Below are 26,052 nucleotides of genomic sequence, written 5' to 3' on the forward strand. Positions count from 1 at the left end.
ACGTCAGACTCACAGAAACAGAAGCCTGCGCAGCCTTCTACATGGAATGTTGCTAGTGGAAAAGCAACATTCCATGTAGAATCTCCAATAGTAGCAACATTCCATGTAGAATCTCCAATAGTATCTATTTTATTTTTGTTACATTTGTACCCTGCGCTTTCCCACTCATGGCAGGCTCAATGCGGCTTACATGGGGCAATGGAGGGTTAAGTGACTTGCCCAGAGTCACAAGGAGCTGCCTGTGCCTGAAGTGAGAATCGAACTCAGTTCCTCAGTTCCCCAGGACCAAAGTCCACCACCCTAAACACTAGGCCACTCCTCCACTCCATCCAATTGTGACTGGTTTTATCCAGTTTAGCTTGCACGTTATTTAGCAAGTAATGCACAAAGGGGTTTTGCGTCCATCTTACCGATCACAGTAGCAGGCAATGATAATTCTGTGCAAATGTATTTAAAATGAGCATTCTGAGCGATGCATAGAAAGGAGTGCCTCCGAAAACGATAACGGAATTCAAACATGTGTGGGATAAACATAAAGCAATCCTGTTCAGAGGGAATGGATCCTCAGAAGCTTAGCTGAGATTGGGTGGCATAGCCGGTGGTGGGAGGCAGGGCTGGTGGTTGGGAGGCGGGGATAGTGCTGGGCAGACTTATACGGTCTGTGCCCTGAAAATGACAGATACAAATCAAGGTAAGGTATACACAAAAAGTAGCACATATGAGTTTATCTTGTTGGGCAGACTGGATGGACCGTGAAGGTCTTTTTCTGCCGTCATCTACTATGGTACTATGTTTTAAAGTACAATATTTTTCCGTGAGGTCTGGAGCTGTCATTGTGTGAGGGTGACTTCTGGGAGAAGCACTCTGCTTGTATTTTTCAATAGCAAAACTTGTCTGAGAGCAGAGAACAGCTTAGAGGGGTGGAGAAACAAGTGTGTGGGGGGGGGGGGGGGGGGGGGGAGCTTTCAGCAAGGAGAAGATTTTTCTTTTTCCAATAGCAAATTGCTCTAATGCTGACTTTACTTTCCTCCTGCAGCTTACTTGCCTTCGGGCTGCCCCCAATGATTTCACTTGGGAATCTTCTCCTTGCTGAAAGACCCCCAGCTGACTTCATAGGGGCTTTAGAAACAAGTAGACAGCCAATTGGCTGGGGAAAAGCCCCTATCAAGTCAGCAAGGGGAAGATTCCCAAGTGACATCAGAGGGGAGGGGGAGCCTGAAGGAAGGCAAGTAAACTACAGGAGGAAGATGGAGCCAAACTCAGAGCACTGCAGGGGAAAGGAGACGGGGACAATGGAGCCAGCAAGTACAACAGGGGAAAGGAGAGAGTACAGCAGCGGGGGCATGCGCACTACATGGACACTTACTGCGCATGTGGTAGGTACTAACATAAGAATAGCCATACTGGGTCAGACTAGGGTTACCATTTTGTGTCCTCTGCAAAAGAGGACACATGCCATGCCCATTGACACGCTCCTTCCCCTCCCTGTCACATAGTCCCCTCCCCTGCACCCCCCATCACATACTCCCCTCCTCCCGTCACCCCCCCCCCCATCACATACTCCCCTCCTCCCGTCACATGCTCCCCTCCCCTCCCCTTCCTTACCATCTTCCCTGGTGGTCTAGTGACGTCTTCGGGGCAGGAAAGAGCCCCCTCTTTCCTGCCCGAGCACTGCCTGCCCTTGCCTACATCCTTCTCGGTTTCGGCTGGGGATTCAACTCTCGGCGGCCATTTTGAATCCCCAGCCGAGACCGAGAAGGAGGTTGGGCAAGGCAGCGCTCCGGGCATCGGGCAGGAAAGAGGGGGCTCTTTCCTGCCCCGAAGACATCACTAGACCACCAGGGAAGATGGTAAGGAAGGGGAGGGGAGACCCACGGCGCCGAATCTGGATCGCGCAACCGCATGCACGCACGCCCTCCCGCACGCACATTTGTCCAGAAATCCGGACAAACGTGCGTGCGGGCAAAACCCGCCGGACGCCCCGGACATGCCCTCAAAAAGAGGACATGTCCGGGGAAATCCGGACGAATGGTAACCCTAGGTCAGACCAGTGGTCCATCTAACCCAGTATCCTGCTTCCAGCAATGGCCAATCTAGATCATAAGTACTTGGGAGAAACCCAGTTTGTAGCACCGTTCTATGCTTCCAATCCCAGGGCAAGCAGTGGCTTCTCCCATGTCCATCTCAATAACAGACTATGGACTTCTCCTGGAACTAGTGCAAACCTTTTTTAAACCCAGATACGCTAATCGCCATTACCACATCCTCTGGCAATGAGTTATAGAGCTTAAAGTTTCCTCTTATTTATTTTAAAAGTATTTCCATGCAATTTCATTGAGTGTCACCTGGTCTTTGTACTTTTTGAATGAGTGAAAAATTGATTCACCTCCACCTGCTCCACACCACTCAGGATTTTGTAGATCTCAATCATATCGCCCCTCAGCCAATTATTTTCCAAATTGAAAAGTCCTAACCTCTTTAGCCTTTCCTCATATGGGAGCAGTTCCATCCCCTCTTTCGTTTTGGTTGCTCTTCTTCTTCTTTGAACCTTTTCTAATTCTGTTATATCTTTTTTTTTTTTTTTTTGAGAATTGAACACAATACTCAAGGTGAGGTTGAACCATGGAGCGATACGGAGGCATTATGGTATTTTTTTGTCTTATTTTGCATCCCTCTCCTAATAATTCCTAGCATCCTGGTTGCTTTTTTGGCTGCCTCCGCACACTGAACAAAAGATTTCAGCTTATTGTCTACAGTGACACCTAGGTCTTTTTTCTTGAGTGCTGACCCCTCAAGTTGACCCTAGCATCAGATTACTATGATTCGGATTATTCTTCCTAATGTGCATCACTCTTGCATTTGTCTACATTAAATTTCATCTGCCATTTGAATGCCCAGTCTTCTAGCTTCCTGAGGTCTTCCTGCAATTTTTCACAATCCACATGCATTTTGACAACTTTGAATAGTTTTGTGCCATCTGTAAATTTAATTGCCTCACTCGTCAGTCTAATTTCCAGATCATGTATAAATGTTAAATGGAACCAGTCCCAGTACAGATCCCTGTGGCACTCCACTATTTACCCCCCTCCTTTGAGAAAAATGTCCATTTAACTGTACCCTCTGTTTTCTGTCCAATAACCAATTCGTAACCCACAGAAGGACATTGCCTCCTATCCCATGGCACCTTAATTTTCTCAAGAGCCCCTCAAAAGCTTTCTGAAAATCTAGATACACTACATCAACCAGCTCACCTTTTATCAACATGTTTATTCATGCCTTCAAAGAAATGAAGCAAATTGATAAGGCAAGACCTCCCTTGGCTGAATCCATGCTGATTCGGTCCCATTAAACCACGTTTGTCTACGTGTTCTGTAATTTTATTCTTTATAATAGTTTCCACTATTTTGCCCGGTAGTGAAGTCAATTTCCCAGGTCACCCCTGGAACTCTTTTTATGTTTCAACGGTTTTTATTGAAAACAGTGTACACTTTTGTCAACATCAAATATTCAATATGTACAACCAGTCATGAAATTCCCTTCTAATCAAACATCAAACAGATCGGGCCTACTGCTTTCACTTTTTTATTCCGTTTCTCCAATCCCCCCCCCCCCCCTCTGTTAACCCTCCTATTCTCTCCCTCCCCACGGAAAACTCACAATCATCCTAAAGAGGAACTGACCCACCTACAACTTCAATATAGTGTCTACACCTGGAACTCTTTTTAAAAATTGGTTTCGCATTGGCCACCCTCCAGTCTTCAGGCATTATGGACGATTTTAATGACAGGTTACAGGCCACTAGCAGCAGATCAGTAATTTCATATTTGAGTTCATTCAGTACCCTGGGGTGAATACCATCCGGTCTAGGTGATCTATCACTCTTTAACTTGTCATTTGGGCTCGGTACATCTTCCAAGTTCACCGAGATTTTTCAGTTGCTGCGCATCGTCACCCCTGCTAATTTACATGAATCTCATTTGCATGCGATTTTCTTTGAGCATTGTTTGCTGTTTCAAAATCGGTAACTTATACTGTGGATCTAAATAGACACTGTTTTTAATGGGGACTTTTGAGCATCAGCCCCAGATATCTCTTGCCTCCACGCTGAACTATTATTCTGTGGTGTCAGTTTGCATTGCCTTGTTACAAGATTTTAATCCAATTAATGTGAAGAAATACTTGTGAAGCTAGAAGAGGCTAATCTGCTGGTACTAAGAAGGTTTTGAATTTTGTCACAGACTTGTAAGGATGTTTCTGTTTGCTTTGTCATTTAAAAAAATGATTCTTTATGCAAGTCTTGTGTGAAATTACTGTATTTTGGAATAGTTAGTTATTTAATTTTGTTTAAATTCATACTTATTTTGTAGTGTTTACTTTGGGCTGCTTTTTATTTCTTTCCTCAGGGATCAGCACGGCCACCTGCAGAGAATGACAGACTTGGTGGCAGTCTGGGAGGTTGCATTAAGCGATGGGGTGCATAAGATTGAATTTGAACATGGAACTACTTCAGGGAAACGTGTTGTTTATGTGGATGGGAAGGTAAGAATTCTGCTTTAACAAGTTAAGCATTTGTCAAGCCTAAGAAAATGTGCTATATGTCAACCAATCTTATACTGAATATTGGGAGTCAGGGCTTGAGTCTTACAAATTAAGGTTTGTTTTGTTTTTAACCTTGATAGAACTATGCAAATATTTAATTAAAAGAAAATTTTATTTTGGTAAAAGCATAACAAATTTTGTAATTTAATGAGAAAAATAGTTGCAGATTAGTATGGTGGCTAAAGTGTGTAATGCAATAAAGAGTATGTTTAAAACTTACCACCGTTCAGAAAGAGATAAAATGCTAGCTTTAAAAATTCAGGCTGGACTTCCGGTGACGTCATGTCCGCGAGAGGGTAACAGCAGCGATCTCTCCGGCTCCGGTTCTCCCTCCTTAATAGAAACCAGACATACCCCGCGAAAAACAAAGTCTACCACGGCGGCCTGAACACCCGGTGCAGCTGGTCCTTGCATAATTTGACCCCCCCCGACGGCGCGATGGCGGCTAAAACCACGCACAGAGACAAGCTCCGCGGCAAAGGAGCGGAAGACAAAATGGCGCCGCCTGCAAGCCCGCCCGGACTGACGGTTTCATCCACCTGGATTGCAGAAATTACAGCGGAGATGTCCTCGGTGTTAGAGGACATGCTGGAGCGCCGACTATCGCCCATAAACTCTAGCCTGGAAAAGGTACAAGCCCAGCTTACAGAACTTTCCCGCGACTGCGCAACGTTTCAGTTGCGGGTGGGGGAAATTGAAGACAGAGTGAAGGAGGTGGAAAGTGCACAAGACCAAACCAAGAAAAAGTTGCAGGTGATGGAGGACAAGATCGAGGACCTGGAAAACAGGTCCCGACGAAATAATATTCGGGTGGTGGGCTTGCCGGAAACTGTACCTGAGCGGGGTCTGGAGACTTTTCTAACACGTTGGTTTACAACGGAACTACAATTCCCAGAAGCCTTGGGACCTTTGCAGATAGAACGAGCCCATCGTTTAGGGGTAAAAATGACTGGAGCTAATAGACCTCGAGTGGTCATTATACGATTTCTGAACTATGCCCAGAAGCAGGAGGTGTTGCGGCTGAGTCGAGCGGGGACAACGCTGACATATGATGGGAACCCGGTTAGATGCTTCCATGATTATTCAGTGGGAGTGGCGGCTAGACGACGCCAGTTTTCAGAAGTTTGCTCCACTCTTTTCCAGAAAAAAATCAGATTTGCATTGCAATACCCCGCCAAACTGCGGATCACATATGAGGGCACCACCAAGATATATGAGACGGCGGGGGAAGCCAAGGACTTTTTAAAACAGCTGGATACGACACCCCCAGAAGCACGTTGAATAGCCCTCGGGGGAGGGCCACGAGAGGGCCTTGAGGGGGCTTAAAGACACGGGTCAGAAGAGACTCGTAGTTCAAGGTTCAAGTTTATTATTCAAGTTAAAATAACTGTGACCCTATATAAAAGAGACAGACCACTTGGATACAGATGGACTGATTGATAACTGCGGTCAAGAAGTCAACATTGCTAATAATTGAATCTACCAGCAGTCCCATAACTGGATAAATCCACCCGCGGCGAGTGTGAATGAAGAGCGGAGTGAGAAACACCCCTGGTGAGGGGGGATGATACTGTATAGACTGTCCTATTGGGAACAAAATATTTCGGGGGGTATTGTTTAAAGTTTACTGATGTGATAAGGAGGGAGGAGGGAGGGACGTAAGGAAGTAATGGTCCCAGTAAGTGGGTCCGGGTGCAAAGGGCAGGTGGGGGATGGGAAGGGGGGATGGTGGGAGGGCAGTGGGAGGGGAGAAGAGGGCAGAAGCAAGCAGAAGATGAGTCCTACAAGAGGGAATGGTAAGGGAGGGCAGTGGAGATCTTTTTGGGGTTTCTTATCCCGGGTCCCCTCAGGAGGGAGGATTGTGGGTAGGAGGCAGGTCACGGAAAGAACGGGTCTAAGATCTAGAACTATGGGAGATAAGCGAGAAGCAAGAGGTTGGGGAGGACAGAGGCTGGGCTGTCCTCTCCCTCTACAGAAATGGATTCTCAGGGCATTAATCACTTACTTACATATTGTATAATGGTTAGAATTATTTCATGGAATGTAGGCGGAGTGAACTCGCCAATAAAGCGTTCTAAGATTTTGCAACAGCTAAATAGGCAGAAAACAGATATTGCACTACTACAGGAGACGCACTTGGATCAGACAGAGCACGCCAAACTCAGTACATGGTGGGTGGGAAATTGCATAGCGGCAAATGCGCAAGGCAAAAAGGGAGGAGTAGCTATACTATTTAGAAAAGGTATAGCCTCAGAGATCAGTCCTCTTCTGATTGACACCGCAGGACGTTATGTCATCCTAGAAGTGGTGGTTGGAAGACAGAAACTGCTAATTTGCAATGTTTACGCTCCTAATAGCTATGATCGGAGGTTTTTTCAAACTCTGATCAATTTCCTATTAAAGCAACCTCATACAGCCATAGTGGTGGGAGGTGATTTTAACGCAGCCTGGGACCCCTCTTTGGACAGATCAGCCCCTGGGACAGCCTCCTCGTACTATAATAATAGAGGCCTCCTGCAGATGGGCCAGCTGTTAGATCTTATTGATGTTTGGCGGGTGCTGCACCCGGGCGAGAAAGATTACACTCACCTTTCACGGGCTCACTCGACTCAGTCACGTATTGACTATGTTCTGACATCGCGTCAGATGTTTGGGGAGGTGACCATGGCGGAAATAGGGCCGTATGCAGTCTCCGATCACGCCTGGGTTAAGATAGAGTGGACCCCTAGGGGTAACGCCCAGCGGGCGGGCAGATGGCAATTCCCCTTGGAGTTAAGCTCAGATCCAGTACTTAAGGGCCGATTACACGCTAGCTGGGCAGACTATAGTACCCATAACCAAGAACATTTAGATGACCCAGTTCTGTTTTGGGAGGCAGCTAAGGCGGTTCTTAAAGGCAAAATCATAAGTCATGCCCATTATGTGAAGAAGACAAGAGATAGAGAGATCTTACGTCTGAGTAAACAGCTTTGTCAGGTGCGGAAGAGGTATGGGGACACACATGCGATAGACGATAAGCAACAAGTGCTGGAGCTTCAGACAGCCTTGAATGAGCTCCTGCAGGGGAGGGCACATAAGTCACAGGTTTACTATCGCTATATGCTTTATAAACACGGTAATAAAACGGGTAAATTAATGTCGAAACTAATTACTCCCCGGGGTGGGACGAGAAACATTTTAGCGCTTCGACAAAGACAGGGAGGTCTCCTCACAACCGACAGGGCAATTTGTGACACTTTTCGAGCTTTCTATAAGGAGCTGTACGCCCCCCCAGAGGACGAGGGCCTTTCTAATCAGATGTATCTAGACAATGTAGTACTGCCAAAACTTACGCCACAAGAGCTGGGGCGCCTTAATCAAATAATCACCGAAGATGAAGTTAGCGTGGCCATAGCTCGCAGTCCACGGTTGAAGGCCCCGGGACCCGACGGATTACGGGGGGAATTTTATAAATTAATGGAAGGCGATGTTATACCGGCCCTCACTAGATTTTTGAATCAACTAATAGAGAGACAGGCGATGCCCTCAGACTTGAACAGAGCTCAAATAATAGTTTTGCTCAAACCTGGGAGGGACCCCTTGGAACCGAGGGACCCCTTGGAACCGACATCATATCGTCCTATCTCCTTACTGAACTATGACGCAAAGCTGTTGGCGAAAATCATGGCCAACAGGTTGGCGAGATTGCTTCCTAGGTTGATACACGAGAGCCAGGTTGGCTTTGTGGGGGGTCGGGCGGTGAGTAAAAACCTAAGGGCGATCCTGACATCATTAGAACATAGCTCGCAGAGAAACATGGCGTCGTTGATAATCAGTTTCGACGCAGAAAAGGCCTTTGATAGGGTCCACTGGGATTTCCTTTTTGCCACACTGGAGCGATATGGATTCTCCGGGAGGTTTGTTGAAGCAATTCATGTTCTTTATGCCAATCCTAGTGCAACACTGTGGGTAAATGGGCTTGAATCAGAGAGCTTCCCTATCAGGAGGGGCACGAGACAGGGATGCCCCTTATCCCCCCTTCTTTTTGTTTTGGTATTAGACCCCCTTATTAGAGAGATTATGGGAAATCCCATGATTCAGGGAGTCCGAGTGGGGTCCCATATATTCAAGATCGCAGCATTTGCAGACGATCTCTTGGTACACCTAGTGAATCCAAGAGAGTCGCTAGATAATTTACTGGAAACATTTCGTGAATATGGTGACTATGCAGGATTTAGGATAAACTTGAATAAATCCGAGGCTTTGGCCTCGCAGGCGGTGAATCGAGGGGACTGGGGGCCTGATTTCCCCTTGAGGTGGGCCACTGATTCTTTAAAATACCTAGGAATTCGGCTCACAATGAACACCTCTGACCTGTATCGCTTAAATGTTAAGGTTTTACTAGACCATACTAGGGATAAGTTAGACTCCTGGATGAACCTCCCTCTGTCATTAATGGGACGGGTGCACCTAATACAGATGGTGTTGTTCCCTCGATGGTTGTATGTTTTACAAACACTGCCAATCCGCTTGTTGCAGAGGGACTTGAGAAAGGTGACACGCCTTTTCAGTCGTTTCTGCTGGGCAGGGAAGAAGCCCAAATTCAGCCAAGACATGTTAGTTGGGAGCTGGAAGCAAGGAGGTATAGGCTTCCCGGATCTGTTCTTATACAATCAGGCGTGTTTGCTAAGACATCTGGGAGATGTGTTCAATGTTACGCAATATTACACACCCCTGACTCTGGAACAAGCTTTTTTTGCACCATACGAGGTGATGGCCCTTATCCACTTGCCTTGTAGCCTGATCCCTTCTAAATTTAAAAAAAGTATTTTACTTCACTCTCTCCGGGAGGCGTGGCAGTGGTGGATGAGGCAGATGGGAGGACATCCACATATTACGGATCAGTTGCCAATTGTGGGTAACCCGGTTTTCGCGGCGGGGCTGGACAACCCAGCCTTTGGTAGCTGGCGAGGGTTGGGTATTACGCGCTTGGAACATTTGTTATTAGAAAACGGGCAGATAATAACATTTGACGCTCTTCAGGAAAAGGTGGGGACTACATGGGGCAACAGATTTGCTTATGCACAGATCACGCACTATATGAAATCTCTGGATCAGACAACCCTGAAGGGGAGGATGGGTGAGGCAGTTCGAGGTTTCCTTGAGGAGCTGAGGACAGAGAGGTATTCGGTTTCCGGTCTGTATGGAGCCCTGGTTCGGCGTAGACCTAAAAGACAATATGACAGCCTTAAATACAAATGGGAACAGGATTTGGGATCCTCACTAGCGTCTTGGGATGTGGCAGCTACTTTGAAGGGCATTCGTACATTAGTACAGGATGAAAGACTGAGGGAATGTGGATACAGAGTGGTCCTTCGGGGCTACATGTCTAAAGCACAGCTGGCTCATGTGTTGGGGCCGGGCAGTTCAGCATGTTCCAAGTGTGGCGGGGGTCCCAGCTCATACTACCATGCACTATGGCAATGCCCCAAGGTGCGGGCGTTTTGGCAACGAGTAAAGGGGTTTTTGATTAGACTGGGAAATAAGATTCAAGGCACGGAAAGGCAGTTTCTGCTAGATCAACCAAGAGCTTTTGCCCCGTTACGTGCCCCCGCTATAAAGTTATGTAGGAAACTGAGTTTGGTAGCTCGAAAGTGCATTATGCAATATTGGACTTCACTGGATGAGCCGGCCTACTGGCATTGGCGAAATCAGGTGCACCTTCTGGCTTCCTGGGAGGCCAGGGACTCAAAACAATCTCCCAAACGTAGAGCACAATTTATCCAGATCTGGATGCCGTACTTGCAAATTCTTAGCCCAAGGGGGCGCAGCTTGCTTCTTAATGCCTGAATTAATGGGAAGCGGAGGGGGCGTGCAGGTTATCCGGAACGGGAGACAGAATAGGAGCATTGGACGCTTGCTGGGGGGGGGGGGTGATTTGGGATCAAGTTGGGAGGTTTGGATTGATGGAGGATTGTGTGATAAGGTGGAGGTCAAGGACTTGATGAGAAGTCAAATTGCAGAGTTCCATGGATGAGTTCTGATTTTCTTGGGTTAAAGAGGCGATCGGCCCGCTAGCGTCCAGGGCAAAAGGCTGGGGGGTTCCTAGCATATGGAGTTATGAGAGGGCACAGTGGCAACTTCTTTGGTGGAATTAGCATCCTCCAGCAATACAAGGGAATAGGGGTGGGTGGGAGGGGGGGGAGGGTTAAATAATAATAACTTGACACTGTTGAGACAATAGGCGGTTTAAGCACTGTAAGTTTTAAACGTTTTGTTATACTGCACTTAAGATTGGCTGTATTATAATTAATCAGTTGTCAACAGTTGAACATTTAGTAGACGGGGGAGGGTTAAATGTAAAAGCTTGATGACTAATAATCAGGATGTATGTCAGGGGTGTTCCTGTTAAACATGCTATTAATATGGTACGGTAAGTTGTATTTTTCAATTTGTCATCAATAAAAATCGTTGAAACATAAAAAATTCAGGCTGTTCATCTTCTTTGCTTGTTTTGAATTGGCACAGAAAGCTATAGCAAATTGTACAGAGAAATTGCATGTAAAAATTCAGATTTTCAGAATCGGGGTTGCAATTCAGTATCGGGTGACAGGATGGTCATGGCTCCATCCCTACATTAATTATGGCTGTTGTGCAGTATTGGAGGGAGGTCAGAATACCACAGCATTCCACTTCCAGTTCTTAGATGCACAGTACCCATATTTTTCACTGTTCTTGTGATTTAAAGCCGTGCAGTAGAACTGCACACAGATAGCTGAGCATGCAACTTCTACCATGAACTTAATTCCGTGCCCTGCAGAAAGCAAATAACACAAATTTTATGCATGCAGACCTTTTGCACTATTCAGGGAAAGTCTGACTAGTAGATGCACAAAAAGATTTTGTGGTAAGTGCAGGTTCTTGTTTGCATATCTGAACAAAAACAAAAGTGCGGCTCACATCAGTGCTTGTTCATGCACACATAAATATCAGCTCGCATGCTGTTCTGCCCTGGTTTTACAGCTTGCTTCACTGACACAGACTACTAAGTAATTACTGTGGATTCTTTTGGATTCGTATTAGGTAAGTGAGACTTTTATTAGAGGTTCTAAAATCTAGGATATATAATGATTAAGCTATATACAGTGATTATAACTGAAAAGAAACAATACCTATAAACAATCATTACATCACTGCTCCTTACATCCAAGCCATACTAGGAGTTTCTAGACCAGGAAAAGAAGCAGTACTACACTATAATATATATACGTCCATCACTGGTCCTTACATCATCCAGGCTTTCTTTCCTCCCTATTAGGCAGCTGGCATGGGGTGTATAATTTAGATCCATCATACACGGCTTTTATACATGTCCACTTTACACGTCAGAAACACAGCTACTGGCAAGTAAAGTGGGGTGTATGGTAGCAGTGCAGGCTGTTATGGACATGCGTATAGCAGCCACATTTAGTGAGAAGTTTTCTGAAAGGTTCTGAGAGAAGACATTTCTCTGGTAAGTGAACACTATTTTGCTTTGTGCTTTGGGAACTTAAAGATTGGGGTTTAAAGGAGGAATTGTGGGTTAGTGATAGGCCAAATAAAAATATAAAAAAGCAAATTTTATCAACTAATCTCCATAGTCTTTTCCCCTTAGTTTTAAAAACTTTGTACCACAGCACTAACAGAGTTTAACTACACGTTGAGTGAAGAAATATTTTCTCTAATTAGTTTTAAATGTACTACTTTGTAGCTTCATTACGTGCCATCTAGTCCTAGTATTTTTGGAAAGAGTAAACAAACGTGTTCACGTCTACCCATTCCACTCCACTCATTATTTTATAGACCTCTTATCATATCTCTCCTCAGCCATCTTTTCTCCAAGCTGAAGAGCCCTAGCTGCTTTAGCCTTTCCTCATAGGGAAGGCGTCGCATACCCTTTATCATATTCGTCGCCCTTCTCTGTACCTTTTCTAATTCCACTATATCTTTTTTGAGATGCGGTGACCAGAATCGTTTGTTATTTCATGGAGCAATACAAAGGCATTATAACATCCTCATTTCTGTTTTCCATTCCTTTCCTAATAATACCTAACATTCTATTTGCTTTCTTAGTCGCCGCCATACACTGAGCAGAGGGTTTCAACATATCTTCAATGATGACGCCTAGATCCCTTTCCTGGTCGTTGACTCCTAATGTGGAACCTTGCATTACATAGCTATAATTTGGATTCCTCTTTCCCACATGCATCACTTTGCATTTGCTCACATTAAACGTCATTTGCCGTTTAGATGCCCAGTCTCTTAAGGTCATCTTGTAATTTTTCACAATCCACTTGAGATTTAACAACTTTGAATAATTTTGTGTTGTCCGCAAATTTAATTAACTCACTAGTTACTCTCATCTCTAGATCATTTATAAAAATGTTAAAAAGCAGCGGTGACAGCACAGAACCCTGGGGAACCCCGCTATCTACCCTTCTCCATTGAGAATACTGACCATCTAACCCAACTCTCTGTTTTCTATCTTTTAACCAGTTTTTAATCCACAATAGAACACTATCTCCTATCCCATGATTCTCCAATTTCCTCTGGAGTCTTTCAAGAGGTACTTTGTCAGATGTCTTTTGAAAATCCAGATACACAATATCGACTGGCTCATCTTTATCCACATGTTCGTTCACCCCGTCAGAGAAATGTAATAGATTGGTGAGGCAAGATTTCCCTTCAATAAATTCACATTGGCTTTGTCTCCTTAATTCTTGCTTTTGAATATGCTCTGTAATTTTGTTCTTTATAATAGTCTCTACCATTTTGCCTGACAGCAACATCGGATTCACCGGTCTATAATTTCCCGGATCTCCTCTGGAACCTTTTTTTAAAAACCTGCGTCACCCTCCAATCTTCCAGTACAGTTCTTGATTCTAAAGATAAGTACTCTGGGATGAATACCATCCGGTCCAGGAGATTTGCTACTCTTCAGTTTGTCAAATTGAGCCATTACATCCTCCGTGTTTATAGAGATTTCATCACTTTCTTCAACTTCTTGCTAAAAGAAAGGCTTCTTTTGTATTTGGGATGGCTTTCCTTGGGTGTTCTGTGGACATTAATGAGGAAATTAAGTACGTTTTTACAGCTTAGGAAGAACTCAATAACTGAGGCGGAGGAGCCATAGAGGGGAGGCCCTTGGCCTTAATTTTTGTTCTGTCTTCATACGCTGGTGGGCAGACAGTGTTCCATATGCGTCCTTTATCTGTGATGGAACTCCAACAAACCCAATCATTGCTAACAGGAGAATTTCTCTTTCAAAGGCTGGCTTTATTGCTTGCCAGAAACCCTGCAAAGTGCAGTGAGAGAAACATGAGATATTAGTATTTCTGTCCAATGGTAATGGTAAATTTGGGTCATGTCAAGGTAATATGGCAGGGTGCTAGGTAAAGCTGATGTTTACAATGGTGAAGTGGCAACTGCTACCAACAAAAGAGGATATTGCATTGTACTGCTTCAACTTTGCCTATCAAGGAAACCTACCAGTCGTGACTTGAGAAGGGAAAGGTGAGGAATGTACGTTTTTAGGCTTTTCTAATCGGATGCTGTAATATTTATAACAGCGTGATTCTTAAATTGGGTTACAAAAAGATATGAGGAAGAAACATCAAGCTCTGATTCTCTGGCACTGCCAGACATTCTGGTTTTCAGTATGTCCAAAGTAAATATTGAGATTTCTTTAAAACTCTTGTATGCAGTGTTTTGTTTAGTCTTGTCTGTGGATCTTGAACCTGATTAGACACCTTTTGCTATAGTGCATCAGGGACCGTCTTGGCCACTTCTGCTTTTGCTGCACTGTGACTTTGGACTTGAAGCTCAGTTGAGACACTACAGCACAAAATAAGGACTGGATAAGTCTGTCTCTGAGAATCAGCTTGTCTAAGTCTTGAAATTAAAATGCATGTGGATGCTTGACATGATTGCTGAGCCATACATAGTTTTTGTTTTCTTTCTGTGCTCTACAGGAGGTAATAAGAAAAGACTGGATGTTCAAGCTAGTGGGTAAAGAAACCTTCACTGTCGGTGCTGCCCAAACCAAGGGAACCATCAACATTGATGCAGTCAGTGGCTTTGCATATGAGTATACCCTGGAAATCAATGGCAAGAGCCTCAAGAAGTACATGGAAAACAGGTCAAAGACCACGAACACCTGGGTGCTAAATCTGGATGGTGTGGACTGCAGGGTTGTATTGGGTGAGATTTGAAGACTTAATTCAGTATTAGGTCAAGGCCTGATCTTGTATTGTGAATATGGCCAAAGTTGTCCAGTATTGTCAGTAAATAAATAAATAAAACATTTTCTGTCTTGTTTTCTCTTGTTGCAAAACACAGAGGAGACCAGCAGGTATAGAAGTAGACACTTTATTAAAACGTACACCCAACGTGGCCTCGTTTAGCATAAAAAGGCTACGTCAGGGGTGAGACTGTTGTTCCAGACATACAAATATCAAAAGTAATTTCAATTAAACTTGTCTGGGGATATTTCCCCTATCACAGTTGCCCTGTTTGTCACATCAGTCTCAAAACCAAGGTTTTTGTACATCCAGTTTATGATTGCGAGTACGAATTGAGACATTATTCCCGTTTAAGTCTGAACAAGTTATTTTTGCAGTCATTTTTCTTGCAAATTACTATACATTGCTAAAATAATGAGAGCTTTGAACAAATGCATTATTGAACACACAAGTGCTATGAAAAGAAATGCACCTGAGGGGCCACTTGTGGAGCATATGCAAGCTAAGCAACATACCGTATTTTTCGGACTATAAGACAGACTTTTTCCCCCCAAATTTTGGAGGAAAATGTGGGTGCGTCTTATAGTCCAAATGTAGCGTACCTGCTCGCTGGGGGGGGGGGGGGGGGGCAGGGCCAGTCTTAGGCCGAGGCGAGCGTTGCAACCGCATAGGGCCTTGTGCTCAAAGGGGCCCCGTGTGATTTACCCGAAGTCGCGGTGAACCAGCAGTAAGAGCAGCAGGCAGGCTCGCCCTCTCGTTGCTTCCCTTCCCTCTCAGCACGTCCCACCTTCCTCTGATGTAACTTCCTTTCCGCGAGGGCAGGACGCGCTGAGAAGGAAGGGAAGCGACGAGGAGGCGAGCCTGCCTGCCTGCTGCTTTTACTTACTGCTGGTTCGCCGCGACTTTGGGGTGTGTAAATTAAAGATTTTAAGGCAGGGAGCACGGTTACACGAATGGAAAGTCGGGGAGCTGCAGGTGGGCAGGGGTTTCAACGAATCGTTGGACATGGGGAGGGGAGGAGAATTGCTGGACATGGAGGGGAGGGGAGGGCAGGGGAGAGAGGAGAATCGTTGGACATGGAGGGGAGGACAAATTCCACTGCAGAGCCACACAGGTTGTGCAAAACTGCTGTTCCCATACAAAAGTGTTGCACAACCTGTGGTCCTCCAGCAGATCTCCGCCACACTTTTTGCTTCAAATTGTTTTTGCCTATTTTCCTCCTCCAAAACCTAGGTGCCTTCTTATGGTCCTGTGCGTCTTATAGTCCGAAAAATATGGTAGATTTGATGATTTAAGGTTCATTGTATTAGATAAAATAAATCCACCTTGGAGAGGTTGAGATATTGATAGGCTGTTCCTTGGCATCCGCCCCAGATCATTCCCATGAGTGGGTATATGCCTACCCTCCTACCAGTAGATGGGGAGACTGAGAACTAACTGAGAGATCATCTCATATAGTCTTGTACAGACCCAAGCACTTTTCAGTCTCCTCAGCAGATGGTAGGTAGGTGCCTGTGCAGACTGGATTCCCTTTTTACCTAATTTCCAAATTAAAAAAAAAAAAGAGAGAGAGAATTTTTACAGAGGATTTGAGAGGAAGAGCGTTCCTTTTTTTCTTTCTGGGAACACCAGACTGCCAGAGTTAGAAGCTACTCCTACAGATTTTGATTCAGAGCTAATTTAAAAAAAAACAAAAAAAAAAAAAACAGATGAAAGCCCATTTTTGATACAGCATTTTTGCAGCCGAGTCCCTGGCTTAGGGAGTTTTGCTTCCGAGGATTGCTTCTGCAGAGTGGTGTTTGGATGCCTGTCTGTGTGGGGTTAGTTTGGAATGGTTGAGCCCCAGAGGTGCACACTCCACGGTGCGGGACCCTCCCCTCCTTCATTCCCTCTCCCCGACTGATAGGGTCATGGTATGCCTCTCCCTCCTGCTAGAGAAGGTTTTTTTTTTTTTCAGGCATCCTGGGGCGGGAACGGAGCTACCGCTAGTTGTCAGAGCACAAAGCAGTGGGAAGGAACAGCGGTAAATTATTTTGTTTTATCCTGTCAGCTCGGGTTCCTGCGCGGGGCGCTGTTCGGGGCATTATTCAGTTGAGGGCAGTGTTCTTTCCCATGCTCACTATATTGCCGCTAATACCGGAAAAGCGTGTCGCTGCGCAACCTGCCAGGCACACACCACATGTTGTCTCCCGCCTCCGGTTTGTGTGTCGTTTGCGATGAGGTATTGGTAGAGGAAGCTATGGACAGGGCAAGTCCGTTGGGGATTGTTGGCGCATTGGTGGAGAGGTCAGTGGAGGAGAACAAGGCCACTGGGGGTCTCTGATTTATTATCAACCCCCAGGAGGAATGAAGCATTGAAACTCTGGTCTTGGGGCAGTCTTTTGACGGGGGGGGGGGGGGGGGGGGGGGGGCAGCTCGCCTGTCATCACCTCAGATTTTGTGCTGCTGCTGCATCAGGCTTACTGCTTAAAACACAACCACCTGGGATCGTTGGTTCCGGATTCAGGTGAACTCTAGGATGTCCCTTTGGGACCCAAGCATCCAGAGGCATCAGTGTTGGTGGGGTCTCAGAACAAGCTTTTGGAGGATGAGGTCGTGGAGGAGAACAAGTGGATCCTGGGAGGTCTGGAGACACTCAGATTTGCCACTAGGGGACGATCCCTCCGTGGTCCAACTCTTTTGCTGGTACGAATTGCCCTGGCTGACTTCTCAGGTCCTACAATGCTTAGGACTAGAAGAGGAGCAACCTGTGGTCCCTCAGAAGGGGGACTCCCTTTTGAAAGGTACCCTCAAGCCCCCAAGGATCTTTCCATTTAATGAGGACCTTCGGGAGCTAGTGATAGCATCCAGATGCTCCTCTACAGAGGGCAAGGGCAATGGCTCACCTTGCGGGAGAGTTGGAGCTTTTCCGGTTACCTACGGTGGATGCGTTTGGTCACAGCGGTGACGAAGAAGACGGGAGGGCAGCGCTGCCCTAAAGTTATCCACAGGATCAGCGCATGGAGGCTCTTCTTAAAATTTCCGCCCAGGTCACACGGTAGCCAGGCGGTAGTTCTGAATTGGCATGCATTGGGTGCGCTTAGGTGGCTGAGTAAAAGGGCACCTTAATTAATTTTCTTACACCTTTTCATTTGTAGGCTGTTTTAGATACATTTTGCTATTTGCAGAATGTTTGTTCTAGTTCCTCTTTATGCATTTTTCCTTTTTGGTGCTACTTTTGCTTGATTATATAGACATACCTGAGAATTTCACGATTCATTCTGCATTCAATGCATTTGCTTGCATGTTAATCACTGGTTTCAAAACTAGCTTGCTTTTTTGCACCTCTTGTTATTATAGTCCATTCATGCACAATTAGTACACTTGCTAAGGTCTCACTGAGGTCTTTTCTCCATATTTTTAGTATTTTGTTTGGTTTCCCTGTTCTGATATTGCTGTAATTCCTGAATTCGTTGTGGTGGAAAGGTTGTTCTTTTACATGTCATATAGCTGAAATTTGTTTTATTTTTGTTATATTTTGTGAGTGCATTATCATTTTATTTGAATTTTATGTTTTACTTTTATCTGTATGTTTTATTGAAATTACTTTTGATATGGTTTATTTATTTGTATGTTTTTAACTAATTTATATGCCTTACCCCTGATGCAGCCTTTTTAGTTTAAATGTGGCCATGTCAGGTGCTTGTTTTAATGCAGTGTCTACTTCTACACCTGCTGGTCTGCTCCATGTTTTCTGCTTTGCTTGCTTGCAGATCATCACCTCTCAGCATGTGTTTCTGTTTTCTCTTGTTTACAGAGAAGGACACAATGGACGTATGGTGCAATGGTAAAAATATGGAAACAGCGGTATGTAATCCTTTTTGCAAAATTCTTTTGGTAATATTAACAAAGACCAAAAAGGAAATACATTCAGGTTAAAGCAACGGTTTGAACCTTCCCAGGTACCTGTTCAAGCACTCCCAGGCTAAAGTAGACACTATTTCTAATACAGTGCTAATGTTATTTTTGTAAAGTCTTATTGAATGTTCCCAAAAATTTATGAATGAAAGCCAAGTAAAAACTAAAGGAAAATGTCCAGTAAAAATATTAGTAGGTTTAATTCCAGTTATACTAGTCAGCACATTATTTTACGTTCTTCACATTCTGCTGTCTAAAAATACAAATCAAAGTGCATTAAAGTAGAAGTTTGTTCCACTGATCTAGACAGCATACTTTATACTTTAAATATAAAAAAAACAATTGTAGAGATATTGAAGAAGTAAGAATAAGACACCAGAAGTCTTGATTACGTAAGTCTTCACAAACTCTTGATTGAATACATGGAAGCCCCTTATACCAGTGTTTCCCAAGTTGGTCCTGGAGTACCCTCTTGCCAATCAGGTTTTCAGGATATCCACAATGAATAGGCATGAAAGAGGGATTTGATAGAGTGGAAACAGTGTATGCAAATTAATCTCGTGCATATTCATGCAGATGACGTTTAATGTGAGCAAGTGCAAAGTGATGCATGTGGGAAAGAGGAACCCAAACCATAGTTTCCACATTAGGAGTCACTGCCCAGGAAAAGGATCTAGGTGTCATAGTTTATGATACATTGAAACCCTCTGTTCAGTGTGCAGTGGCGGCTAAGAAAGCAAATAGAATGTTAGGAATTATTAGGAAAGGAATGGGAAGCAGAACTGAAAATGTTATAATGCCTTTGTATTGCTCCATGGTGTGAATGCACCTCGAATACTGTGTATAGTGGAATTAGAAAAGGTACAAAGAAGGGTGACAAAAATGGTAAAGGGGATGGGACGACTTCCCTATGAGGAAAGGCTAAAGTGGTTAGGGCTCTTCAGCTTGGAGAAGAGACAGCTGAGGGAAGATATGAAAGAGGTTTATAAAATATTGAGTGGAGTGGAACAGATGTGAATTGCTTGTTTTCTCTTTCCAAAAATACTAGGACTAGGGGGCACGCAAAGCTACTAAGTAGTCAATTTAAAATTAATTAGAGAAAATGTTTTTTCACTCAACGAGTAATTAAACTCTGGAATTTGTTGCCAGAGAATGTGGTAAAAGTAGTTAGCAGGGTTTAAAAAAGATTTGGATCATCTCATAAAAGAAAAGTCCATAAGCCATTATTAAGATGGACTTAGGAAAATCCACTGCATATTCTAGGATAAGTAGCATAAAATCAGTTTTGTTGTTCAGGGATCTTGCCAGGTGCTTGTGACCTGGATTGACCACTGTTGGAAATAAGATACTGGGCTCGATGGACCTTGAGTCTGTCCCAGTATGGCAACACTTGTGTTCTTATGACTTGGGGGATAGTGCCTTATACAGCAACAGCAGTCATGACTGGTTTAGATCAGGGCTTCTCAACCCAGTCACCCAGCCAGTCAAGTTTTCAGGATATCCTTAATGAATATGTGTGGATACATTTACATGCCCTGCTTCTTTCAGATGTGGATATCCTGAAAACCTGACTGGCTGGGTGTGTCCTGAGGACTAGGTTTTAGAGTAAATGTCTCTAACTTCAACAGCCTGGTACGTTTTTGTCCATTCTTCTTGAATAGTTCAGGCTTTTTTAGGTTAGCCAAGGATTGTCCCTGGATTGCAGTCTTTGAAGTCATGCCATACATTTCCTGTTGGAGTCAGGTCTCGGCTTTCAGTGGACCACTCAAGGATATTCACTTTCTTCTTGCTGAGCCACTCTTATCATTGTTTTTGTTTTGTGCTTAGGTTCATTGCCCATCTGAATCTTCTGTCCATTTCATCTGTGGAAAACTGGAACAGGTTTTCCTCCAGGATCTGCCTGTATTATTTTGCATTTCATTTTTCCCTTATCACAAGCCGCCTGATCCTGCTGTAGAGCAACTCCACAACACAGGGCTGCTGCTCCTTGTCGGTATTGAAAAATATATGCATCGTACAGGCCAGATGCATTGTTTTAAGCGATCTAAACTTACATCTTGATAATGATAATTCTTCATCACTTATACTTCAAGTTGAAAGACAGAATCTTTAGTTGATCACATTAAATGGGAACCGTTACGATGGTCTGACCACGTTTAGATTTTTACTGCTCTTACTCAAATAAAGGAACCTAGAAAATAGCATCTAGGTAGAAAGAAACTGGATAAAGATCATTTTTGAAGAGAGGTTACATTAAAATTAGATCTTTACATAAGTACATAAGTAATGCCATACTGGGAAAAGACCAAGGGTCCATCGAGCCCAGCATCCTGTCCACGACAGCGGCCAATCCAGGCCAAGGGCACCTGGTAAGCTTCCCAACGTACAAACATTCTATACATGTTATTCCCGGAATTGTGGATTTTTCCCAAGTCCATTTAGTAGCGGTTTATGGACTTGTCCTTTAGGAAACCGTCCAACCCCTTTTTAAACTCTGCTAAGCTAACCGCCTTCACAACTTTCTCCGGCAACGAATTCCAGAGTTTAATTAAACGTTGGGTGAAGAAAAATTTTCTCCGATTTGTTTTAAATTTACTACACTGTAGTTTCATCGCATGCCCCCTAGTCCTAGTATTTTTGGAAAGCGTGAACAGACGCTTCACATCCACCTGTTCCACTCCACTCATTATTTTATATACCTCTATCATGTCTCCCCTCAGCTGTCTCTTCTCCAAGCTGAAAAGCCCTAGCCTCCTTAGTCTTTCTTCATAGGGAAGTTGTCCCATCCCCGCTATCATTTTCGTTGCCCTTCGCTGCATCTTTTCCAATTCTACTATATCTTTCTTGAGATGCAGCGACCAGAATTGAACACAATACTCAAGGTGTGGTAGCACCATGGAGCGATACAATGGCATTATAACATCCTCACACCTGCTTTCCATACCTTTCCTAATAATACCCAACATTCTATTCGCTTTCCTAGCCGCAGCAGCACACTGAGCTGAAGGTTTCAGTGTATTATCGACGACGACACTCAGATCCCTTTCTTGGTCCTTTCTTGATCTTTCTATTTCAAACTTTCAAGTTACAATCATGGAATCTCTATATATAAAAGGCAACTCCAACGTTCTATGAAGCCTCCAACCGGAACTTTGAAGCGGGCGAGATATCCGGTTTGCCCAAGAGTGTGTGCCCCGCCCTCGCGTCACAACGTGATGACGACGAGGGCGGAGCAGACACACTCCACGAAACGCCATCTCCCCCTGCCCCTCGCTGGCCATTTTTCACATGCACACCGCATCGCGGAGCGCCAACGACAGCAGCGGACAGGTCCCTGGAGGGGGGTTGGGGTACAGCTGGATCCCTGGCCATGGGTGGCTGCAGGGGGGGCCGGGGGATGGAGCGACAGCAGCGGACAGGTGCCTGCCTGGAGGGGGGTTGGGGGACAGCTGTGTCCCTGGCCATGGGTGCCTGCAGGGGGGGCCGGGGAACAGGATGGTCGCTGGACACAAAAACCTTGCTAGCGCCCGTTTCATCTCTCAAAGAAACGGGCCTTTTTTGCTAGTGAATCTATAATATCTGTGTTGGATAAATTGGCCCCATTACAAAAGGAAAAACAGAAGAAAGCTGATAATCCATGTTTTTCAAATTTACTAGCAGTATTAAAGAAGAACTGCAGGAGACTGGAGAGGCTTTGGAAGAAAAAGAAAAGCTCAACAGTCTTATGTTAATTGGAAGAAGGAGATAAAACAATATAATAAAACAGCTGTTAACGAAAAAAAAAAAGAATTATTTTGATAAACGAAGCTGAAAATTCATCAAAAACCTTATCTATCGCACGTTGATTTGCACAAATAATGTTCTGTTAACATCTGAATCACTTCAACCTTCAGCGGAAAATGTAGCTTAATTCTTTCAATCTAAAGTGAATAAAATAAGACATTCTTTTAATTTAAATAATTTATCACACGTTAGAATCAAAAGATGTTCAGTTGTAGTAGGGAATAACAGGTGACAGGTTCTGAGATAAATTTGATCTAGTGTCATTTGAAGCTATATCTAAGATATTAACTAGATTGGTAAATAAGGGATGTCATTTGGATACAGGTCCCTCTTGCTTATTAAAAATGTTCCATTGAACATTTTGCATTGGCATACTAGATTTACAATACTGTTGGAAGGACATTATCTTGCAAACATTGCTAAAACTGTTTTAACTCCAATTCTAGAAAATATGGGAGCAGATCTTTGCAGTGGATAATTATAGACCTGTTGCAAGCATCCCATGGATTGCCAAACTAATGGAGTTTATAGGCCAATGCATAGCACAGAGACTCTTGCTTATATTGATAACTGAAATAGGGAAAAATCTAAGTAAACAGAAACAACTTATCTCCCTACAGTTTGACATCTCGGCAGCTTTTGGAAAGGCCTAGGGGTCCTTTTACTAACCTGCGGTAAGCACTAATGCTGCTTACCGCAGCTTAAAATGCCTTATCGTGGGGCATGCTTGGGCACCCCAAGGTAATTTGGCATCTGTATGCACTTCCCGCTAATCGGGTGGCAGTAAGGTCTTACGCACTCATGGCCATGTCTTTTGTTTCCTGCAGAATTTTCAATCTATTTGATTCAAGCCTCTCGTTAACGTACAATGCTGCTACTCCCCCAATCCAGTCCACCCTATCACTACAATATAATTAGTACTTTTAAACAGACTCCAGTGGCTTACAGTAAATTCACCATAGCATGTTTGGTTTTTAAATGTTTTCACAGTCAGAATACTAAAGATCTAGGGCAGTTACTCAAATTTCCTATTAACCAATTGAATTCAAGAAGAAAATAGAGACTAGATTTAGACTTTCCTCCTATGAAGAATGTCTGGCTAAAATCAATCTGGGGACAAACTTTCTCATACCAGAATGTGAAAATCTGCAATGATATTCCGCCTCAAATTTGACAATTAACATCTTGTCTGCATTTTAGGAAATGTTACCCAAGATCCTCCTGTAACACTAAATGTCTATCTTCTAATATATTTCCACCATTCACGATGTACTGTAAGCCACATTGAGTCTGCAAAAGGTGGGAAAATGTAGGATACAAATGCAATAAATACAGTTTGATTTTCTAAATATTTGACACCTTGAATGTCAAAACCAAAATTTTAAACATAACATCTTACATTCATTGGGAGCTAATGTACTTGATATAATAATGGTTTTCCCATCATTTCCAACCTAATACCAGTCTAGCTGCTGCACTTATTATTTTCCATTCAGAAACTTTCATCTGACAGATGATCTTCAACTTAACAAAAAAAAAAACACACCACCAGTTCACCTGTTCTTTCCCAATCCCATCTTGATCAACTCCCTCCCCCCCCAAAGATCTAATTGACAGAGCCCAGGAAGCATCTTAATCCAACCTCAGTGAGACTAACAGGTCAGCCTTCCCAACCTTTAGGCAAGTAGTTTTGGAGGTGTTGATCACTAAACTACTATCTGACAATCTGTCAGCCACATTCTCACCTCCTCCAAACAGACATTGAATCATTCCACAGCTTGATTACTAGTGCCAACAAGTTTCTGAACCAGATTCCCCAAGGGCTGTAGATAAATGTTAAAAATCAGTAGTGAAAGCAGGGAGTCCTGAGGGATGCTCCATTTCCAGGAATACTGGTCTGACCGATGGCCTCTAAACCAAGTTCAAAAATTCAATTCCCTACTCTGAGATTTCTGCTGTATACCAAATAACTCATTACTTAACTACTACTACTACTACTTAACATTTCTAGAGCGCTACTAGGGTTACGCAGCGCTATACAGTTTAACAAAGGACAGTCCCTGCTCGAAGGAGCTTAACTCATTACTACCGTCAAAATCTATAGAACCAATCTCACCTTTTTAACCTATAACTTTGTCTTATTATAGAATCCCTCCAAAAGAAAATTCTAATCTAAAGTATGGCCTTGCTCATGAGTATCATCTTTCATTAATGTCTCCCCGTCCCTAGTTTAGAAGAAAACACGGCAATCTTTATATCCCTAATATTATTGAAAATGCAAATTGAAATCACCCAAAAGAATAAACTCTGCATAATCAGATTTACCTAGCAATATGTGTTCCATTAACTCCTCCACTAACCCCATTTTGAGGGGGGGGGGGGGGAGAGGGCAGTACATTAAAAGAATAACTATTTATTTTTGCTATCCCCAGATCTCAGTAGCAAACCTTCAGCTCTTACTGGCAGTTCCAGACTTTCTGGAAAAGGAAAGCCACTCTCTAACCCCCTGCCTTCTTCCAGTCCTAAGCAGGAGCGTAGCCACGGGTGGGCCTGGACGGGCCCAGGCCCAGCCACTTTTCCTTCAGGCCCGCCCAGCGCCCACCCTAACAAGCCCCAACCCAAGCCATCTTTTCCTGCCTCTTCTGCTGGCTCTCCCCATCCGCGTGGTCTGTTTAATTTTAGTCCTTGAAGCGCCGTTCTCCCTCCAGGACCGCACCGGCGATTCCGATAGCCTTCTGCCAGCGTGCATCGTCGGGGGCGGGGCTTCTCCTTAGGCGCATCCCACCTCAGGACGCGCCTGAGAGGCCCCGTCCCCGACGACGCACGCTGGCAAAAGGCTATCGGAATCGCCGGTGCAGTCCTGGAGGGAGAACGGCGCTTCAAGGACTAAAATTAAACAGACCACGCGGACGGGGAGAGCCGTCAGAAGAGAGGGAGGGGATGGCGAAGGGAGAAAGCGCTGCCAAGGTAGGCCGAGGGAGACAGAAGAAAATGCCGGGGGGGGGGGGGGGAGGGAATATTTTAAAATTACTGTGTAGGGGTGGGGTTGGGAACAGCCCACCCAGGTTAATGCGGGGCCCGCCCAAAATGGCAGGTCTGGCTACGCTGCTGGTCCTAGGTATATTAAAAATGAACAAATAAAAACAACCCAACTACTACTTCTCTATCAATTAAATAGTCTAGCTGTTTATGACTTTAAATAAATGCCATTTAGAATTTATTGACCTAATATTCAACATTTTTTAATTACCTCCCTGGTCAGCTAAATCCTGAGTCTCAGAAATGCAGGGTACTAACGATGGATTTGAATAAACCCTTTGCTTGTCTTACTCGCTTTGGTTAAGTCCTATTTCTCCCCTACCTTTCCATATCTACCACTTCAATATTCTGCCCCATTTCCACAATCTTTGTCCATTTCAATCCTTCCTAGCAACAACCAGCACAGAAACACCCACCCCAGAACTTTAAAACTCCCCCTCCCAAAATGAAAATAAGCAATTCTATACTTGGCACA

At 44.2% G+C, this 26,052-nt stretch overlaps 1 protein-coding gene across 2 annotated transcripts in view; it reads left to right on the forward strand.

Annotated features, from left to right (window-relative positions):
• FAIM (Fas apoptotic inhibitory molecule) overlaps positions 1-26,052 on the forward strand; it is a 123,854-nt gene that overhangs the window by 95,718 nt on the left and 2,084 nt on the right. For both annotated transcript variants that reach the window (XM_030208785.1, XM_030208784.1), the window contains exons 2-4: positions 4,404-4,539; positions 14,589-14,817; positions 18,655-18,704. In XM_030208785.1, coding sequence (XP_030064645.1) covers positions 4,429-4,539; positions 14,589-14,817; positions 18,655-18,704 — 390 coding nt within the window. In that variant the 5' untranslated portion in view covers positions 4,404-4,428. The remainder of the gene's footprint in view (positions 1-4,403; positions 4,540-14,588; positions 14,818-18,654; positions 18,705-26,052) is intronic.

Source organism: Microcaecilia unicolor, chromosome 7, assembly GCF_901765095.1.
Source record: "Microcaecilia unicolor chromosome 7, aMicUni1.1, whole genome shotgun sequence".
Classification (NCBI taxonomy): Eukaryota; Metazoa; Chordata; class Amphibia; order Gymnophiona; family Siphonopidae; genus Microcaecilia; species Microcaecilia unicolor.